The following is an 18,191-nucleotide window of genomic DNA, read 5'->3' as shown; positions in this document are numbered from 1 at the left end:
AAGAAACTAAAAAAAACCCCAAACCCAACTTGATCTCAGGCCATGGCTACACTGGAGAGTTGCAGCGCTGGTGATGGGGTTACAGCGCTGCAACTCACTCTGTGTCCACACTTGCAAAGCACAGCCAGCGCTGCAACTCCCTGGTTGCATCGCTGGCTGTACACCTGGTCTGCCTGGGGTGTAGCGATTCCAGCACTGGTGATGCAGCACTGGTCATCAAGTGTGGACACCAAAAGCTCTTTTATTGGCCTCCAGGGTATTAGGAGGTATCCCAGCATACCCTTTCAGCCACTCTGCTCATCGTTTCACACTCCAGTGCCCTGGGCTCAGGTGACCCACCCTTTAAATGCCCCGGGAATTTTAAAAATCCCCTTCCTGTTTGCTCAGCCAGGTGTGGAGTGCAATCAATCAATCATTCAATCAGTGACCATGCCTCCACGTCCCAAACAAGCCCCAGCATGGAACACTTCCGAGCTGCAGGACCTCATCAGTGTTTGGGGTGAGGAAGCTGTGCAATCACAGCTGCGCTCCAGCCGTAGAAATTATGATACCTATGGGCAGATATCAAAATCCTTGCTGCTAAGGGGCCATGAACGGGACGCATTACAGTGCAGGGTAAAAGTAAAGGAGCTTTGCAGAGCCTATTGCAAAGCCTGTGAGGGAAACCGCCCCCACGGCCTGCCGTTTTTACAAGGAGCTGGATGCCATACTTGGGTGTGACCCCACTGCTAATCCTAGGAGCACGATGGAGAGTTCAGAGCAGGGAGAAGTGGGGGAGGGTGTAGAGGAAGCGGAGAGTGAGGCTACTGGGGTGGAGGGAGACACCCCGGAGTCCCAGGAGGCATGCAGCCAGGAGCTCTTCTCAAGCCAGGAGGAGGCTATCCAGTCGCAGCAGTGGTGAAGAGGAAGCAGAGGAGCGTATTCCCGGTAAGCAGATTTTATTTTTAGGATGGAAATGTTTTGTGAGAGGAGGGTGGGGGTTATGGCTGCCTGCATGCATGCCTAAATGTGGAATAGCCCATTGATTTGGTCTATCGCGTCTCTAATCGGCCTCAGTAATCTCTTCAAAAGTTGCAGCCAGAGCATGGGCAATGTGCTTGCGCAAGTGTATAGGGAGAGTCACCGTGGTCCTTGTCCCGGTCAGGCTAACTCATCCGCGCCACTTTGCCGCGAGGGGTGTGGAGACCATTGCTGCACACAGGCAAGCTGCATAGGGACCAGGGCGGAATCTGCATTGCTGTAGAAGACCCTCCCTCTCTTCCCAGGTAACACGCAGCGGTGATATATCTGGCAGTAAAAACTCCTGTTGAAAATGTAGTGATGAGTGTTCAGTGCAGGTCCCCAACTATCTGCCCTCTGCTTTCCCCAGTGCAGGTCCCCAACTATCTGCCTTCTGCTTTCCCCAGTGCAGGTCCCCAAGTACCTGCCCTCTGCTATCCCCAATGCACAGAAACCCCAGCCCTCAGGCAGTTCCTCTTCCCAGGTGAAGTCACAGCAGAAACACTCACCCCATTGCTCGCCATGCCTTCGCTGCCGTGGCGCCTCTGTGCTATGTTAGGTATGTGGAAATGATGCTACACAAAGTCTACAAACTCCTTCACTGTGATAATAAACAATGTAGCCTCTGTATTAAATGTTTCTATTTCTGTTATTTTAAGTGTCCTTGAATGCTCCAGCCCTATCACCGCCTGCGCGAAGACTACAGAACTTGAGGAAAAATCCTAGAAAATCAAAAGAAGATTTGATCAAAGCAGTTATGAATCAGTACGCCAGAGACAGTAAAAGGCTGCAGGACTGGAGAGAGAAAATGCATGAGTGGAGGCAAACACAGAGCAGGAGAAAGGAATTAGCTACCAAGAAAAGCACAAAGCAGCTGATAAGCCTCCTGGCTTACCAAACGGACTGTATGCAGTCTCTCGTAGCCATGCAGGCAGATCAGTACCGTGGTAACCCTCACCCCTCCCAAAGCTCTCTCCCTTGTTCCCCAATGTTTGCACAAAACACCTTTCTCCAGCAGCCTGGTTCTTACCACCACCAGCTGCCCCCAACACCTGTACGTTCACCTACCAGCCCTGAGAACTACAACCCTCACCCTATGCACTCAACCCCCATCACGATGCAGCATATTAATCCTGAAGTGCAGCAGGCATTGAACAGCAATCCAAGCAGGACATATTCAAACCTCTGAATGTACAGTCCACCACCCTACCCCCCTGCCCTTTTATGTACTGTATTTTGAATAAATGATTTCTTGGCTTATAAAACATTTTTTATTATTGCAGAAAGTGAGAAATACTGTACCCCAAGGGAAAAACGGGCACAGCAAAGGCACCAAACATTACTGTTGGCTTTCAGCCTCAAATTGCTCCCTTAAGGCATCCCTAATCCTTGAAGCCCTTTGCTGGGCCTCTCTAGTAGCCCTGCTCTCTGGCTGTGAAAATTCAGCCTCTAGACGTCGAACCTCGGAGGTCCATTCCTCACTGAATCTTTCACCCTTCCCTTCACAAATATTATGGAGGGTACAGCACGCGGATATAACAGCGGAGATGCTGCTTTCCCCCAAATCTAGCTATCTGTAGAGACACCTCCAGCGCCCTTTTAAACGGCCAAAAGCACACTCCACAGTCATTCTGCACCGGCTCAGCCTGTAGTTGAACTGGTCCTTGCTCCTGTCAAGCTTCCCTGTATACGGTTTCATGAGCCATGGCATTAACGGGTAAGCGGGGTCTCCAAGGTTCACAATGGGCATTTCGACGTCCCCTACTGTAATCTTGCGGTCTAGGAAAAAAGTCCCGGCCAGCAGCTTCCTGAACAGGGCACTGTTCCAAAAGATGTGTGCATCATGCACCTTTCCAGGCCATCCTGAGTAAATGTCAGTGAAACGCCCACGGTGATCCACAAGCTCTTGGAGAACCAGAGAGAAATACCCCTTGCTATTAATGTACTCGGATGCCAGGTGGGGTGGTGCCAGAATAGGAATATGCGTCCCATCTATCGCCCTCCCACAGTTAGGGAAACCCATTTGTGCAAAGCCATCCACAATGTCCTGCACGTTCCCCAGAGTCACGGTTCTTCTTAGCAGGGTGCGATTAATGGCCGTGCAGACTCGCATCAACACTATTCCAACGGTCGACTTTCCCACTCCAAACTGGTTCACCACCAATCGGTAGCTGTCTGGAATTGCCAGCTTCCAGATTGCAATAGCCACCTGCTTCTCCACTGGCAGGGCAGCTCTCAATCTCGTGTCCCTGTGCCCCAGGGTAGGAGCGAGCTCAGCACACAGTCCCATGAAAGTGGCTTTTCTCATCCGAAAGTTCTGCAGCCACTGCTCATCATCCCGGGCTTGCAGGACGATGTGATCCCACCACTCAGTGCTCGTTTCCCGAGTCCAAAGGCACCGTTCCACGGTGCTGAGCACGTCTGTTACTGCCACAAGCAATTTAGTTTCTTGCGCGTCAGGCAAATCAATATCATCATCTGACTCCTCACTGTCACTTTGGAGCTGAAGGAATAGCTCAACTGCCAAATGTGATGTGCTGGCAACATTCATCAGCAAGGTCCTCAGCAGCTCGGGCTCCATTTGTAACAGAAATCGCGCTGCAGACTCACAGTGGCGCCAAACTGCTTGGAATGTGTAGCAAAGCACCACGGGGCGTTGGAACAGGAAGCGGAATGACTTGCACCCTTCCGTCCCCTTCCCACAACCCACAGCGCCAAAATGGGACGAGGTGCTCTGTGGGATAGCTGCCCACAATGCACCACTCCCAACAGCGCTGCAAATGCTGCAAATGTGGCCACACTGCAGCGCTGGTAGCTGTCAGTGTGGCCACACTGCAGCGCTGGCCCTACACAGCTGTACAAACACAGCTGTAACTCCCAACGCTGCACAAATGTAAGTGTAGCCATGCCCTCAGAAAAGTTCCTAGTTTATGAGCACTTGCTTTTTTTAAAAAAAAAATATTATATATTTAGTTAAACTACTCCATCCTGTGTAGACAAAAATGAAACTAGGCCTCCAGCATTGTGAATTTGCATCAAGGCCTGCTGGCAGCGAGAAAGAGAGATTGCAGAGGAAATTGTTAGATGTGTCTAGACTAATGAGTCAAATTTAAGTCGTGGAGATGACTAAGTATCTGATTTGCAAATGTAGTCCTCTACTTCCGTATCTAATGGACCTTACTTGTGCCTACAGTTATTTGTGTCCCACAAATTGTTCACACAAAAAGAATGCTAGGTTTAAAAAATCTGTTAAACATTTTTAGAGTATCTCTTCTTTACTACACTGCTACCTTGTTATAACGTGACCCGATATAACATGAATTCGTATATAATACGGTAAAGCAGTGGTCTGGGAGGCGGGGCTGCGCACTCCGGTGGATCAAAGCAAGCTCGATATAACGTGGTCTCACCCATAACAGGGTAAGATTTTTTGGCTCCCGAGGGCAGCGTTATATTGGGATAGAAGTGTACTTAGCCCAAACAGACTGTCTATTCAAACACCTAAAATTACTTACTCCCATTCTAATTTGTTATATTATTAGGAAACAGCTGTTAGAAGCAAGGTGGACAAAAATCAATGATTTAAAATAATACATATTTTTAAACTGGATTTTTAAAATTTAAATAACTTTTTCTTTTTTAAAATAAACCTATTTAAAATTTAAATTTGAAATTGACAGCATATTTTAAGGCCTAAACTTAGTATAAATTTATTAATATTTTAATTAAATTTAAGACAAATATTCAAACAGTGTATGTTTGCTGCCGAAGTTTTAAAGAAAGTCAAACCACTGAACTAGTGGAAATCACTGGCTAAACACTGGAACCAGACTTTGTTGAAGTGCAGTAGCCATTTTTGACAGCAATAACCTCTTCTACAGGTGCAGAGAGAATATTTTCTTAATTTTAGTTTAACAGTTCAGCGACTGTTTCATTCAGATTTGCGAAACAGGGAGTTGACAACACAGGAAAGCTTGTTTTCCTTTTCCAATCTATGAATTAAAAGTGTGTTTGAGAGGATGAGATCTAGTTCTACAATCCGAAGGAGACAGTGACCAGAAACAATCAGTTCAATTCACTAACTGTGGATAATACTTCCCTTTGTAGAAGTCAGTTTTAACTGCAAAAAATATTTTGATACCTTTTTTTTACTTATGTATCCCAGCACATTTCAGATGGTTTTATTTAAGCAATTTTAAAATGCTGGTTTTATGCGTTTTTAATTGAATTCTAATTTCCATCCAACTGTAGCTTTGCACAAACCATGAGGAAAAAATTAATAAAACCAGCAAACAAGTAATGCATCATAATTTAGGTCCTACTTGAATTGCGTGATGATTGTCAAATAATTGTGGCTGAGTTGCGGACAAGGCATGGAAAATCGCAGAAAAGTAATAATGGATCTTTATGAATTGCGATAGTTTGGAAAAACCAGACAAGACCTTTTCTTTAAGAAAAATTTGCTGGAACAACGTAAACACTCAGTTTTATGTTATGCCTGTTAATTTTTTTGATAACCATACTTTTTGCTGCAACTATATTAGTCATTAATGCAGAGGGCTGACATCGTGAGCCCCGCCATGTTCAGGTCTAACAGCCTGTTCCCCAGCCCCAGCCGCTACAAGCTCAGATAAATGGGGTTCTACTGTACTAAAATGTGTGTGTAGCAAACCTCAAAATGTATGCAAAATTGTGGATTGTGCAAAGCAAACTAATTAAAATCAGAATTGTGGTGGAAGTCTAATATTGCGGAATCTACAATTTCCATAATATCGCAAATTAAGTAGTGCTTTAATCATGCTCCATTATCTAACATAACAAAAAAAACCCTATAAAAATAAGAATGAGTTAGGATATGTTAATCTATAAAAATAGCTTAAATTGATGTGTATAGTTTAAGTATATCATCTTGGTTAGCCAAGAGAAGTATGAACTTATACCAACAAATGAGAATTGGCCATTTGTTAGGAAAGTAAAAAGTGTGTGTGTGTGTGTATAATATAATATATAAAATAAAACAAGATTAAAATTCATTATGAAAATCAAGGTTTCCTGCTTGCTGATTTAAATCATGATTAAAATCGGTGATTTAAACAACTTTAATTTAAATCACTCCACCCTGGGGTAAATTGAATCATGCTGACAAAAGACTGTTTCAGAAGAAGAGATTTCAGGAAATGTATTTAAAATTACTTTTAATCTGTTTCTAAAGTCATGGGTTTTTTTAATTTACTGACCGTCAGTAAATAATCTGTTTCAGATGGTGGGGGTTGATTTCTGAGAGAGCTTGTAGTTGCACTGTTATTAAACATGTTTTACCCCTGTTGCTCTTCTTAAACAAACCTTGTGCATGTGTGCACATACAAAAATGTCTAGAGGAGATGGCTATTTTCTGTCACTCTCATACTCATTATAGAATTTAACATCTACCTCTAGGTCTTCAAAACTAGGATTGTGTATAATTCTCTTGATTTATGTCAAATTAGATATTTAACATTTTTGGCAGTTTTCTGAAGAGTGTTTATATTTATTTTTTCCTCCGGGAGTGGAAAATGTCCTTGCATTTTACTGATAGTTAAGCCTGGTGTTTATTAAGTTTGTGCTGCAAGACATTGAGTTTGATAATTACAAATCTGATATAATTAGAAAAAAACATAATTGGCCACCGTTTAATGGTTTAGGTACCAGTCCTGCAAAGTGCTTGTATCAATGGTACTGCAAAGCTGTGCATGAACTTAACTGTTTGAGGAATTCACTCCTACATGGTTGCCACCTCTTGCAGGTTTATCATGGATAACACAGCTTTGGCCTCTGCTCCAGGAGCTGTTGCTATAGGACCCAGCTGAGATTGGAGCCTCATTGTGCCAGGCACTATGCAAACACAAAGGGTATGGCTACACTTGGAGATGTGCAGCACTGGGAGTTACAGCTGTGTTCGTACAGCTGTGTAGGGAAAGCGCTACAGTGTGGCCACACTAACAGCTACCAGCGCTGCAGTGTGGCCACATTTGCAGCGCTGTTGGGAGTGGTGCATTGTGGGCAGCTATCCCAGCGTTCAAGTGGCTGCAACGTGCTTTTCAAAAGGGGGGGTGGTGTGGAGTGTGACAGGGAGCATGGGGGAGACAGAGAGCATGGATTTTTGGAGCTGACACTGTTCTCAGCTCCCTGCCTTGCAAGTTCTAAGGACTGGAAGATACACAGTGCCTACCTTCAATCATTTTGACCTTTCCCCCACCTGTCTCTTATTCGCTAAATGCAAATTATGCACTCCTAAATAGTCTTTAGACCATATAAGCAGCTGCTCAACACTACCCCTCCCCTCTCTCCTCAAGCAAACAGCTGTGAACATTCCAAAGCAATTCCCCTGCCTCCGCTCGCTCGCTGGAGCAAAGAGCAGCTGTGTTTGTTTTTTAGCTAAGTAGCTACGGGGAGATGGGAGTTCAGCCATTCCGGTTTGTTGTGGACAGGAATTCTGGGATTCCTCCTAATACCCTGGAGGCCAATAACAGCGCTATTGGTGGCTACAGTTGATGACCAGCGCTGTTTCACCAGCGCTGGAATCGCTACATCCCAAGCAAACCGGGTGTACAGCCAGTGCTGCAACCAGGGAGTTGCAGCGCTGGCCGTGCTTTGCAAGTGTGGACACAGAGTGAGTTGCAGCTCTGTAACCCCATCACCAGCGCTACAACTCTCCAGTGTAGCCATGCCCAAAGTAAGGATATGTCTACACTACAGCTGCTACAGTAGGTGTGCCTCCGTAGCACTGTAGCGTAGACACTTCCTATATCAGCAGAGGTTTTTTTTCCTGTGGATGTAGTTAATCCACCTCTCTGAGAAGCAGTAGCTAGGTTGCCAGAAGAATTTTTCCATTGACCTAGCTCCGTCTACGTTGTGGGTTAGGTTAACTTAACCAAAGCACTAAGGGTGTGAAGTTTTTCACAGCCTTGAGTGACATAGGTTGGTTGATCTAATTTGTAAGTGTAGCCAGGCCTAAGAGCCCTTGTTCCAAAGACATTACAGTCTAATGCAAAGCATAGTAGTGAGTTTGTGACACAGCATTGACAACCCCAAGCATTCAAAAGTCATGGAATCAACCCTCCTAAATCATGAGATGTTAAGGTGGTGTTGGAACTGTTTGTATAGTGGGGGTGCTGAGAGTCATTGAACCAAACTGTAAACCCCATATACGATGGAAACTACTTCATTCCAGCAACCCTAGTTCCAGTACCTATGGATGTTTAAAATAACACATTGTGGATTCTTTTTATTTGCCTTCTTGGTTTTGAGCCTTTAGAATTCACATTTTCAAGTTTTTCTCCTTTTTCTTTCCCCTTTCATATGAGGGTCCTCTCTTTTCCCACCACGCCAGGGGCTCTGTGTGCCTCCCCATAACCCATCTCCATACTCCATCTGCCACATGCTGAGGCTCTGTAGGTCTCCATTCCCTGTACCGTTGTCCCACATTCATCACTTCCATGCCAGGGGCTGTGGGCATCCCCCATTTTCATCAAATGTCTTCTGCCCACCGATGCCTAGAACATTCCTTGAAATATTGGAACTGATTAGATGCTGTGTGCAAAAGCTATTGTATTACAGAAAGACAGAGAAATGCCATCAGGTTGAATGTAGGGCTTCCTTTCATTCAGACAATTACTTAATGCAATGATATTCACCAATTTTACAAAGGAATTGGAGATCTTAAAGTAGCTGGAAACCTAATTTGTTTTTATTGTTAAGTGGGATTTATAACCCTATTTCTTGTTTCAGAGTTTCCATTATTCAGCTGATATTTGTGTCTCTCTGCCAACCCCTAACTTTTTGGGGGAAGGCCTTGTGCACTTTTTGGGGCATGTGATCTATGGCCAGAAGAGGTTTTGGCATAATTTGATATGAATCTATTTCAGAGACAGTTTTTTTTTCTTGTTTTAAATGTATGTTATGGGTTTTCAGTGTCATATTTCAAAAGCTGCTGGACTTGAAACTTATTGGAATAATAGAACTATAGGACTGGAAGGGATCTCAGTAGGCCATCTAGTCCAGTCCCCGGCACTTAGGCTGAACTAATTATTATAGACCAGCATTTCTCAAATGTGGCTACCAGAGACTTTTCTTGCGGCCAAGTCTCCTGGGCTGAGAGGCGTGCGGGAGGCAAAGTAGCAGCCACTCCCCCTCCATGTTGCTCCTGGATGCCCTGCCTTGATGTTAGTTGCTGGGCCTGCCAGCGGGGGTTGGGCCCTGTCTCCCTCTGGAGACACCTGGGGCACAATGCTGGAGAAGTAGTCACCTAGTGAATTTTCCGCCTTCCTAGGGGCGGTGGGGTTCAGCCTTGGGGTGGTGGAGTGGCAGGCTTCATTCTCGGGCTCCAGCTGTGCAGCTTTAGGCTCTAGCCCCCCCCACTGCCTTGATTAGTCCCCCATTCAGGGGTTAAATTGTCTCCAGGCTTGCCGGGGCTGAGTAAGTCTGCTGTGAAAAGTGATACTTGTACGTTTAATATCACATTTCACAATGGACTTACTAGCTAGCAATAAATAAATTACAGTGATTTGTTTTTCCTAAAGCTAACTAAATATATTAGGAAATAGTGTGAGAGCAGCCACCACCAAAAAAATTTACCCTGAGAACCCTTGTATATAGACCAGTCCTGACAAGTGTTTTGTCTAGTTTGTTCTTTAAATCCTCCAATGATGGAGTTTCCACACCCTCCCTAGGTAATTTGGTCTAATTTAGGGGTTCTCAAACTTCATTGCACCACAACAACTTTCTGACAACAAAAATTACTACATGACCCCTGGAGTGGGGACCAGGCTTCAGTCCCAGGCGGGTGACCTGTAACCTGAGAACCACTGTCTAAGGCTGAAGCCCTTGGGCTTCGGCTTCAGCCTCGGGCTCCAGCAAGTCTAATGCCAACCCTGGCAACCCCATTAGAGCAGGGTCTTGACACACTTTGGGGTCCTAACCCACAGTTTGAGAACCACTGGTCTAGTTCTTAACTACCCTTGCAGTTTGGAAGTTTTTCCTAATGTCTAACCTAAATTTCCCTTGCTGCAATTTAAGCCCATTGCTTCTTGTCCTGTCCTCAGTGGATAAGGAGAGAGATATATCACCCTCTTCTTTATACCTTTTATGTACTTGAAGACTGTTGTCATGTTTCCCCTCAGTCTTCTCGTCTCTATACTAAACAAACCCAATTTTTTCAATCTTTTCATTGTAGTCCTATTTTCTAGACCTTTATTCATATATATTTTTTTGCTCTCCTCTAGAATTCTCCAATTTGTCCACATCTTTCTGAAAGTGTGGTACCCAGAATTGGACACAGTACTCCAATTGAGGTCTTGTATGTTGCTTACAATTCTCCTGCTAACACATCCCAGAATGTTTGCTTTTTTTTCAATAGTATTACATTGTTGACTCGTATTCCTAGGCAGTCATTTCCCATTTCGTATGTGTGCAACTGATTGTTCCTTCCTAAATGGAGTATAGAATCCTAGGGGTTGGAAGAGACTTCAAGAGGTCACCTAGTCCAATCTGCTGCTCAAAGTAGGACAACACCAACTAAATCATCCCAGCCAGGGCTTTGTCAAGCCAGGCCTTAAAAGCCTCTAAGGATGGAGATTCCACCACCTCCCTAGATTTTGCATTTGTCTTTATTGAATTTCATCCTGTTTTATTTCAGACCATTTCTCCAGTTTGTCAAGATCATTTTGAATTCTGATCCTGTCCTCCCAAGCGTTTGCAACCCCCCCAGCTTGGTATTATCCACAAATTATATGTGTATTCTCTGTGCCATTATCCAAATAATTTATAAAGATATTGAATAAAACCGGACCCAGGGCAGATCCCTGTGGAACCCCGCTTGATATGTCCTTTCAGCTTGATTATGAACCATTGATAACTAATCTCTAAGTATGTTTTTCCAACCAGTTCTGCACTCACTTTATAATAGGTTTATCTAGGCAACATTTCCCTGATTTGCTTATGAGAAGGTCATATGAGACAGTATAAAAAGTCTTAGCCCTGGTCTACTCTGGGGCAGGAGGGAGATCGATCTAAGTTATGCAACGTAGCTGAAGTTGACGTACTTAGATTGACTTATCATGGTGTCTTCACAGTGAGTCGACTGCTGCCACTCCCCTGTTGACTCTGCCTGTGCCTCTTGTGACGGTGGAGTACAGGAGTCAATGGGAGAGCGCTCGGGGGTTGATTTATCGCATCTAGATCGATCATTGCCTGCCAGTCTGGTGGGTAGTGTAGACATACTCTTACTAAAGTTGAGATATAACATATTTGCTGCTTCCCTCCTAGACACAAAGCTTGTGACCATGTCAAAGAAGGATATTAGGTTGGTTTGCCATGATTTGTTCTTCACAAATCCATGTTCACTGTTGTTTATCACTTCTTATCTTCTAGGTGCTTGCAAATTGATTGATTGCATATTTGCTCTATTATCTTTCCGAGTACCAAAGTTAAGCTGAGGGTGTCATAGTATAATTCCCAATTCTGAACCGTAGCGTCCAAAATATGGGTACGAGCATGAATTCCCCTAAGCTTAATTACCATCTTAGCTCCTGTAGTGCTACCACCAATCAGGACTTAGAGTAGAGTGCCTGATAAACTCTGGTCTCCCCCAAAACCTTCCCTGGGGACTCCCAAGACCCAAATTCCTGGAGTCTCACAACGAAGGGGAATAAACCATTTCCCTTCCCCGTCCTCCTCTCCAGGTGTTCCCTCCCTGGGCTCCTGGAGAGATATACAGATTCAAGCTCCGTGAATCTAAACAAAGGGACTCCCTCTTCTCCTTTCTTCCCCCCAGATCTTTCCCGCCCTGGGTACACTAAGAGATCACCGTGATTCAAACTCCTTGAATCACAACACAGAGAAATCAGGTGGGTTCCCCCCTTTCTCTCCCCCTCCCTTCTCCTTCCCTGTTAAGTACAGACTCAATTCCCTTGAGCCTCAACAAGGGGAAAAATCAGACAGGTCTTAAAAGCAAAACTTTTAATAAAAGAAAATCACTGTAAATTCAAGATGGAATATTACAGGGTCTGTCAGCTTATAGAAACTGGAGAAAAAGCCTCCTCCAGTAGAAATACAATTTAAAATACTTCCAGCCAAATACACATTTGCAAGTAAAGGAAAACAAATAATAAGACTATACCGCCTTTCTACCTTTCTACTTACAAAATTGGACTAGAAGATTAGAGAGCCTGTAGGTACATGTGGTCACTCTCAGAGCCCAGAGAGAACAAAGCCAAACCCAAAAAACACAAACAAAGGCTTCCCTCCACCGAGATTTGAAAGTATCTTGTCTCCTGATTGGTCCCCTGGTCAGGTGTTTGGTTCCCTGTTTGTTAACCCTTTACGGGTAAAAGAGACATTAACCCTTAACTATCTGTTTATGACAGAGGGGTATGTAATTCCCCAGGTTGTCTATATTCCCCCTTTTTATATATACAGGTACTATATTTGCCTTTTTCCAGTCCGCTGGGATCTCTCCTGTCCTCCACAAGTTCTCAGAGATAATCGCTAATGGCTCAGAGATCTCTTCAGCCAGTTACTTAAGTATTCTAGGACGTATTTTGTCAGGCCCTGTCCACTTGAAGACATTTAACTTGTCTCCATAATTCTTAACTTGTTCTTCTCTTGTTTTAGCCTCACAACCTACCCTATTTACGCTGATGTTCACTAGGTTAGGCTAATGCAGATGTGCTGCTGTGAGCTGTCTAGTGTAGCTGCTCTAAACCGACAGAGAGAGAGATCTCATGTCGATGTAATCCATCCCCAACAAGCAGAAGTAGCTGTGTCAGCTCTGTTTCACATGTGTGGGTCCTCGCCACTCCCTGCCCGCTTCATTGAAGCAGGTGTTCAGGGTTACTGCCCTGGGAATTGTAGGGCACAGTGTACGTGGGGCTGGCTGCAGTCAGGCACGTGGGGCAGGGCTAGCTGGAGGCAGGGGGTGTGGGGCTGGCTGGAGGCAGGGCAGGGGCTGACTGGAGGTAGGCGCTGGCTGGAGACGGGGGTGTGGGGCTGGCTGGCTTCGGGCAGGGCCGCGGGGGGTGCAGCAGAATCTAGCTGTACGGGCAGGGGATGTGGGACTGGCTGGAGACGAGGGATGACTGTGGGCAGAGTGGCAGGTACTCACGGGGAGAGCGGCTTGGAGCAGCAGGATTCAGCCCAGGCCCAGCAGAGCAGCCGGGGACCCACCAGGAAGCAGCCTGGGGCTGGAGGAGCAGCAGCAGGACCTATGCCCAGGGCCAGGCAGCAGCCCACATGGCTCCTGCAGCGCCCCTGACGGCCAGAGGAAGAATTACATCACTTCCCAGCCAGAGACCATCAAAGCCTCAGCGCCCCCTCGCAGGGAAGTGGGTTCTAAAACTGCTTCAGAATTTAACAACCGGCTCGCACGAACCGTCTCCAGCTCACCACTGGTCATAATTGTGATTACTCACTAGTATTTCTAGTTCTTCCTGTTTATTCCTCATATGTTTTGCATTAGCATACAGATATCTTAAGACTGATTTTCAACCTGTGGCCCACAAACCCTGCTGATTATGTCTAAGGAGTCTGCGAAAGGTGACTATGAAAATAAAGTTTCAGATCCCAGAAAAGGCATTCAGTTTTTCTGATCAATCAAAAGTATGTGAATACTCCTACGTTACAGGTCAAAACCCAGTAGTGTTACCATAGAAGCCCAGTTTAATGTTCTTTCTCACGCTGCATCAAATGCCATGCCAAACATGTGCAACATTGATAGTTGAATTCTATTCAGTCAGTTTTCAGTCTAAGATTTCTGTGATAGGGGTCCATGGACCACAAGTTAAATTTCCAAAAGGGGCCATATCTCCATGTGAAATTTGTTAGCGGTCTGCAAAAGAAAAAAGGTTGAAAACCACTGGACTAAGATGTTCATAGATTTCTCCTCTATATTCCCTCCTTTGTCCTTGCTATGATTGCCTGTGTTCCCCCCAGGTTCTGATCCTTCACCCTGGTCTCCATGTTCTGGACTTACCCATGGGCTTTTATCTTCTTCCCCCATCGAACCTGGTGTAAAGCCCTCCTCAGTCTGCATCTGAAGATACTCTACTCCTTCAATAGCTGGACCCGATCTCTGCTCAACAGACCTTTTGAGAACAGCATCCCATTTTTAAAAAGCAGAAGCGCACCTGGCGAGACCATCTGCATAGCTGTGGTTCACCTCCAGGTTCTGTTTCTCTCTGCCTGGGCCCCATCCTTGATTGGAAGGCTGGATCAGAACACCACCAGTGCCTCCAACTCCTTCACTCTCACATCCTGTGCCCAGTAGTCGCTTCTGATCTGCTCAGGGTCATACCATGCAGTATCATTAGTGCCCACATGGATGAGCAGCATGGGGGAGTAGTCAGAGGGCCAGATGATCCTTGGCAAGCCTTCCATAATGTCTTGGATATGGGCCCCGGCAGGCAGCACGCTTCCCAGGACGCCAGGTTAGTCTGGCAGAAGGATGCCTGCGTCCCCCTTAGAAGGAAGTCACCGACCACCACCACCACACTTTGTTTTCTCTTAAAAGTGGGGCCACGATCCTCATTGCATCAGCAGTACATGGTTTCTCCTCCTTCATGTTTAGGAGAGATTCCTCATCCCTCTTTGTCTGGGCAGCATACTCTTTTATAAATCTGTGCGGCTGGTGGGTTGGGAGCAGGCATTGAGCACTGTCAGCTGCCAGAAGTAACAGGCAGCAAGCGCCCTCCCTGTGAAGGAGCCATTTTCTCTTTCCCTGGTGGTGCTACTAAAGTCTTCTCTGGCTGGATTGTTTCCTCGGCTTTGGAGATTTCTATACGCATATTTTCAATGAATTCCTCATGTGCCTGGATACGTCTCTGCCTAGTTACTTCCTCTTGTAGCTCTCCCATGTGCTTCCTGAGAGATTCTGCAGGTAGACACCTCTCTGCAAATCCACACCAGTACCTAGGTATAGGCATCCATAGTTGGGTTCTTTGTGTGGACAGAAGTGCAGCTGGAGCAGCCAGGAGCAGTATTGGCACTGGTGATGTGGCCTTTCCAAATTGTATTTCATCTCAAAAATAGAAATAAGTGCTCTGCTGGCTTCCAGAAGATTTTTCTTAAAATGCCCAGAAATGGTGGAGAATTAAACATTTTCATATCCCTTTTCTTTGCAGGTAGTCCTCAGGATATAAATTGATTGATTTGCATCAGAGGTTTGTCATGGTGCTTTTTTTCCCATTAAAAAACAGAATCAGAAAAAGCGGTGGATCCTCTTCTCCCTGCTCCTCCAGTCTCTTTTTTTCTAGTTGTACTCTTGGGTCTTGCCTGCTCTTGATAAGTGAATAATTGTTAAATGAAATGGTAGTATAGAACAACTGAAAGAACCAGTGGTGTAATATGTTTGCACAAATCATATCTTTTCAGTTGCGGCTTTGTCCTGTGTCCATTCTTGAACACATTTGCAGTTGCACTAGCTTTTGGGAACTCATCCCACAGAGGGGATTGTGGGAAAAGTGGTCAGGGTCCCAGAATTCCCAAGAAGAAAATCATTAAGTCCCCCTAATGTGGGTACCATTTTCTAGTCTTCCTTAAAAAAAAATAAATAAAAAATAAAAAATTATATATATAGGAGCCAAGAAAAATGGTGGTAGTTTTGGGTTTAACTGAGTTGAAGTTGAGTTCTTGTAACAATGTTGTTGATTCTCTTTCCTATCAATATTGATTCCTTATTATGTATTTCAATTTTGAATATGAAATAAATAAATATATATATCAAATTATTCAAGAATAACATTACAAGAATGCATTTTGAAATAGGTGAACAATGAACTGTCCTACCATGCGCCATAAAGTCCATTTCCTGAGCTAATTAAAAAGGTCACTCTCCTCTTTCTCAAGGCTGTTAATGATGGTTAGACTGAATAGCAGTCAAGGATAGCTCGTATTTATTTATATTAAACTTCTTGAACCATGAAGATGTGGACCTAGCAAACCTATGTAACAATGTCATATTGTTATCAGTAACTCCATCCTTCCACCTCCTTCCCTACTACTGTTTGTTACTCACGTGGTGAACCTTGTTTGAAATCTGATAGTGCTTTATGGCACAGAGTGTCTTTCTGTTTATTTGTACAGCTTGTAACACAGTAAGTCCGCTATCACTTTATGTGCTACGTGATACAACTAATAAATACTGATTCTGAGGAGGATACTATTTGCAAATTTCCATTTTTACTCCCAACCTATTTCAAAACTGCAACAATTAAAATCACATAATTCTGAGGACCATTTCAGGTATTTGTTATCTTCAGACTGATGCTACTCTTTCTCTAGCTGCACCCTCTGCAAAGTATCTGCCTTTTGCCCTGTATGGCTGAACCTGGTCACTGGCTGTGACACACAGGTCTTTTCTAGGCATTAGGGTATGTGTAGCTACACACTGCAGTGAAAAGCAGGCTGTGACTACACTGTAGTGTGTGAATGCACCTACCATTCCCAACACAGTGAGCTGCTGGAACCTTCCTGGCTGGCTGCCCCCTGCCAGAGCTTTTCCCCACTGCCAGCGCCTTTCACTGTGGCTTGGAAAGTTACCCACAATGGGGTATTACACTGTTAAAAATAGTGGTGTAGACATGAGAGTCGCATGTATAGAGCTATGTAGGGTACGTACCCAAAGGTTTTTATTGGCCTAAGCAGCCCCATCTACATTGCTATGTAGACCATGCTTATGGGAGTGTAGGGGTGCAATATCTGTACTCTACATGAGTGTACATATAGTCAAAGGCCGCATCAACAGTAAAGAACTTTTCTAAAACATACTTAACGCTGTGTGCATACCTATTGTAGACAAGGCTCTGGGATCCATACCTGTTTTCACTACCATTTTAATCTTGTTGAAAAGTTTAAACAGTGATGATAATGGGTCCAGGCCTGGAATCTTTGTCTACACTAGGTCTGTAACCTGCAGCTGAAGATATGTGATAACTGGTGGGAATTTTTTTGTAAACTTGCATAGTGCAGAGAAAAGTAAATGGGCAACTGAAACATATGTTACTCCACTATTTCTTCAGTACACCTTTGGAGAAGAGATGCTAAAGCAGTATCTGTAAACCTAGGATTTGCTATTGGAAATAATTGTGAATAATGTAAGCATGATGTCACAGTCCTTGTGGTGATTTCATCCAAATTCTTTTCTGCACATAAGAAATGTTTGAGCCTGAGTCATAATTTCACTCGTAGTGATTGCCAGTATATTCCACACCATAGAAATCTTATAGAAGTATGACTAGTGTAGCTCTACAGAGGAATGTATGAAAAACCATGGAACAGTGTGCTTGAGATGTAAAGTTAGGAGAGCACTTCAGTGTTAGCACAATAACAAGACAAATGTCATGTTGCGCATTTCAGGTAGAAGTCTGCCTCAGTTTCAAAATAGCACGTCAACAAAATATTCATCATTTTTTTTTCTTTTTCAGCTTCTCAGCAAAGATACCTAATGGAAAGGCCTTACATTTTCATCCTTCGATTCTGCATTTTGGAACGCAGTGAGTATCTTAGATTATTAAGTATCAGAGGGGTAGCCATGTTAGTCTGGATCCGTAAAAGCAGCAAAGATGCATCTGACGAAGTGGGTATTCACCCACGAAAGCTCATGCTCCAAAACATCTGTTAGTCTATAAGGTGCCACAGGACACTCTGCTGCTTTCTTAGATTATTGTTCTTTTAATTAATAATTAATGGGCGGGCTACCAAATTAAGGCAAGTTTGGAATGAAAGAGCATTAGCCCAGATCATTCCTTTCTACGGGAGATCCTACAATAGAGGACTCGAAGGAAGGAAATCATCATAGTGATCTCCCTAGAAAGATCCCCAGGCACAATGACCTGTTGAGGCCATCGTCACACGGGGTCCAGGCTCCTAGCAGCCCTCTTTCTTCCAGATACCTAGCAGTGTGGCTCAGAGCAAGTTGTAGTGAAAACACTGACATCTTTGTACACTAGCATGCTGACTGTTCCTCTCCCACTGGGGTAGCCAGGCTAGTGTTAACAAAGGGAATTCTTTCAGAAAAAAAAGTGGTATAGACAAAGTGCGTAGATACTCTTGTCATTGCTCCCAAATCATGAGACATATGACTCATCACTGTGACTACAGTAAATTTGCTGGGTTTGAGGAACATAGATCATTGGGGATCAGGTAAAAATGTAGCTTCAGGG

General features: G+C 44.4%; 1 protein-coding gene across 5 annotated transcripts in view; it reads left to right on the top strand.

Moving 5' to 3' along the window:
* Positions 1-18,191, top strand: part of TMEM131L (transmembrane 131 like) — a 120,499-nt gene that overhangs the window by 42,427 nt on the left and 59,881 nt on the right. For all 5 annotated transcript variants that reach the window (XR_004000513.1, XM_030563482.1, XM_030563480.1 and 2 more), the window contains exon 4: positions 17,454-17,522. Coding sequence is in view for 4 of the 5 variants with exons in the window: in XM_030563482.1 (XP_030419342.1) it covers positions 17,454-17,522 (69 nt within the window). In the remaining variant the exon portion in view is untranslated. The remainder of the gene's footprint in view (positions 1-17,453; positions 17,523-18,191) is intronic.

Source organism: Gopherus evgoodei, chromosome 5 (genome assembly GCF_007399415.2).
Source record: "Gopherus evgoodei ecotype Sinaloan lineage chromosome 5, rGopEvg1_v1.p, whole genome shotgun sequence".
Lineage (NCBI taxonomy): Eukaryota > Metazoa > Chordata > Testudines > Testudinidae > Gopherus > Gopherus evgoodei.
Note: the sequence above shows the minus strand (reverse complement) of the source record. Positions and strands in the feature narration are given on the sequence as shown.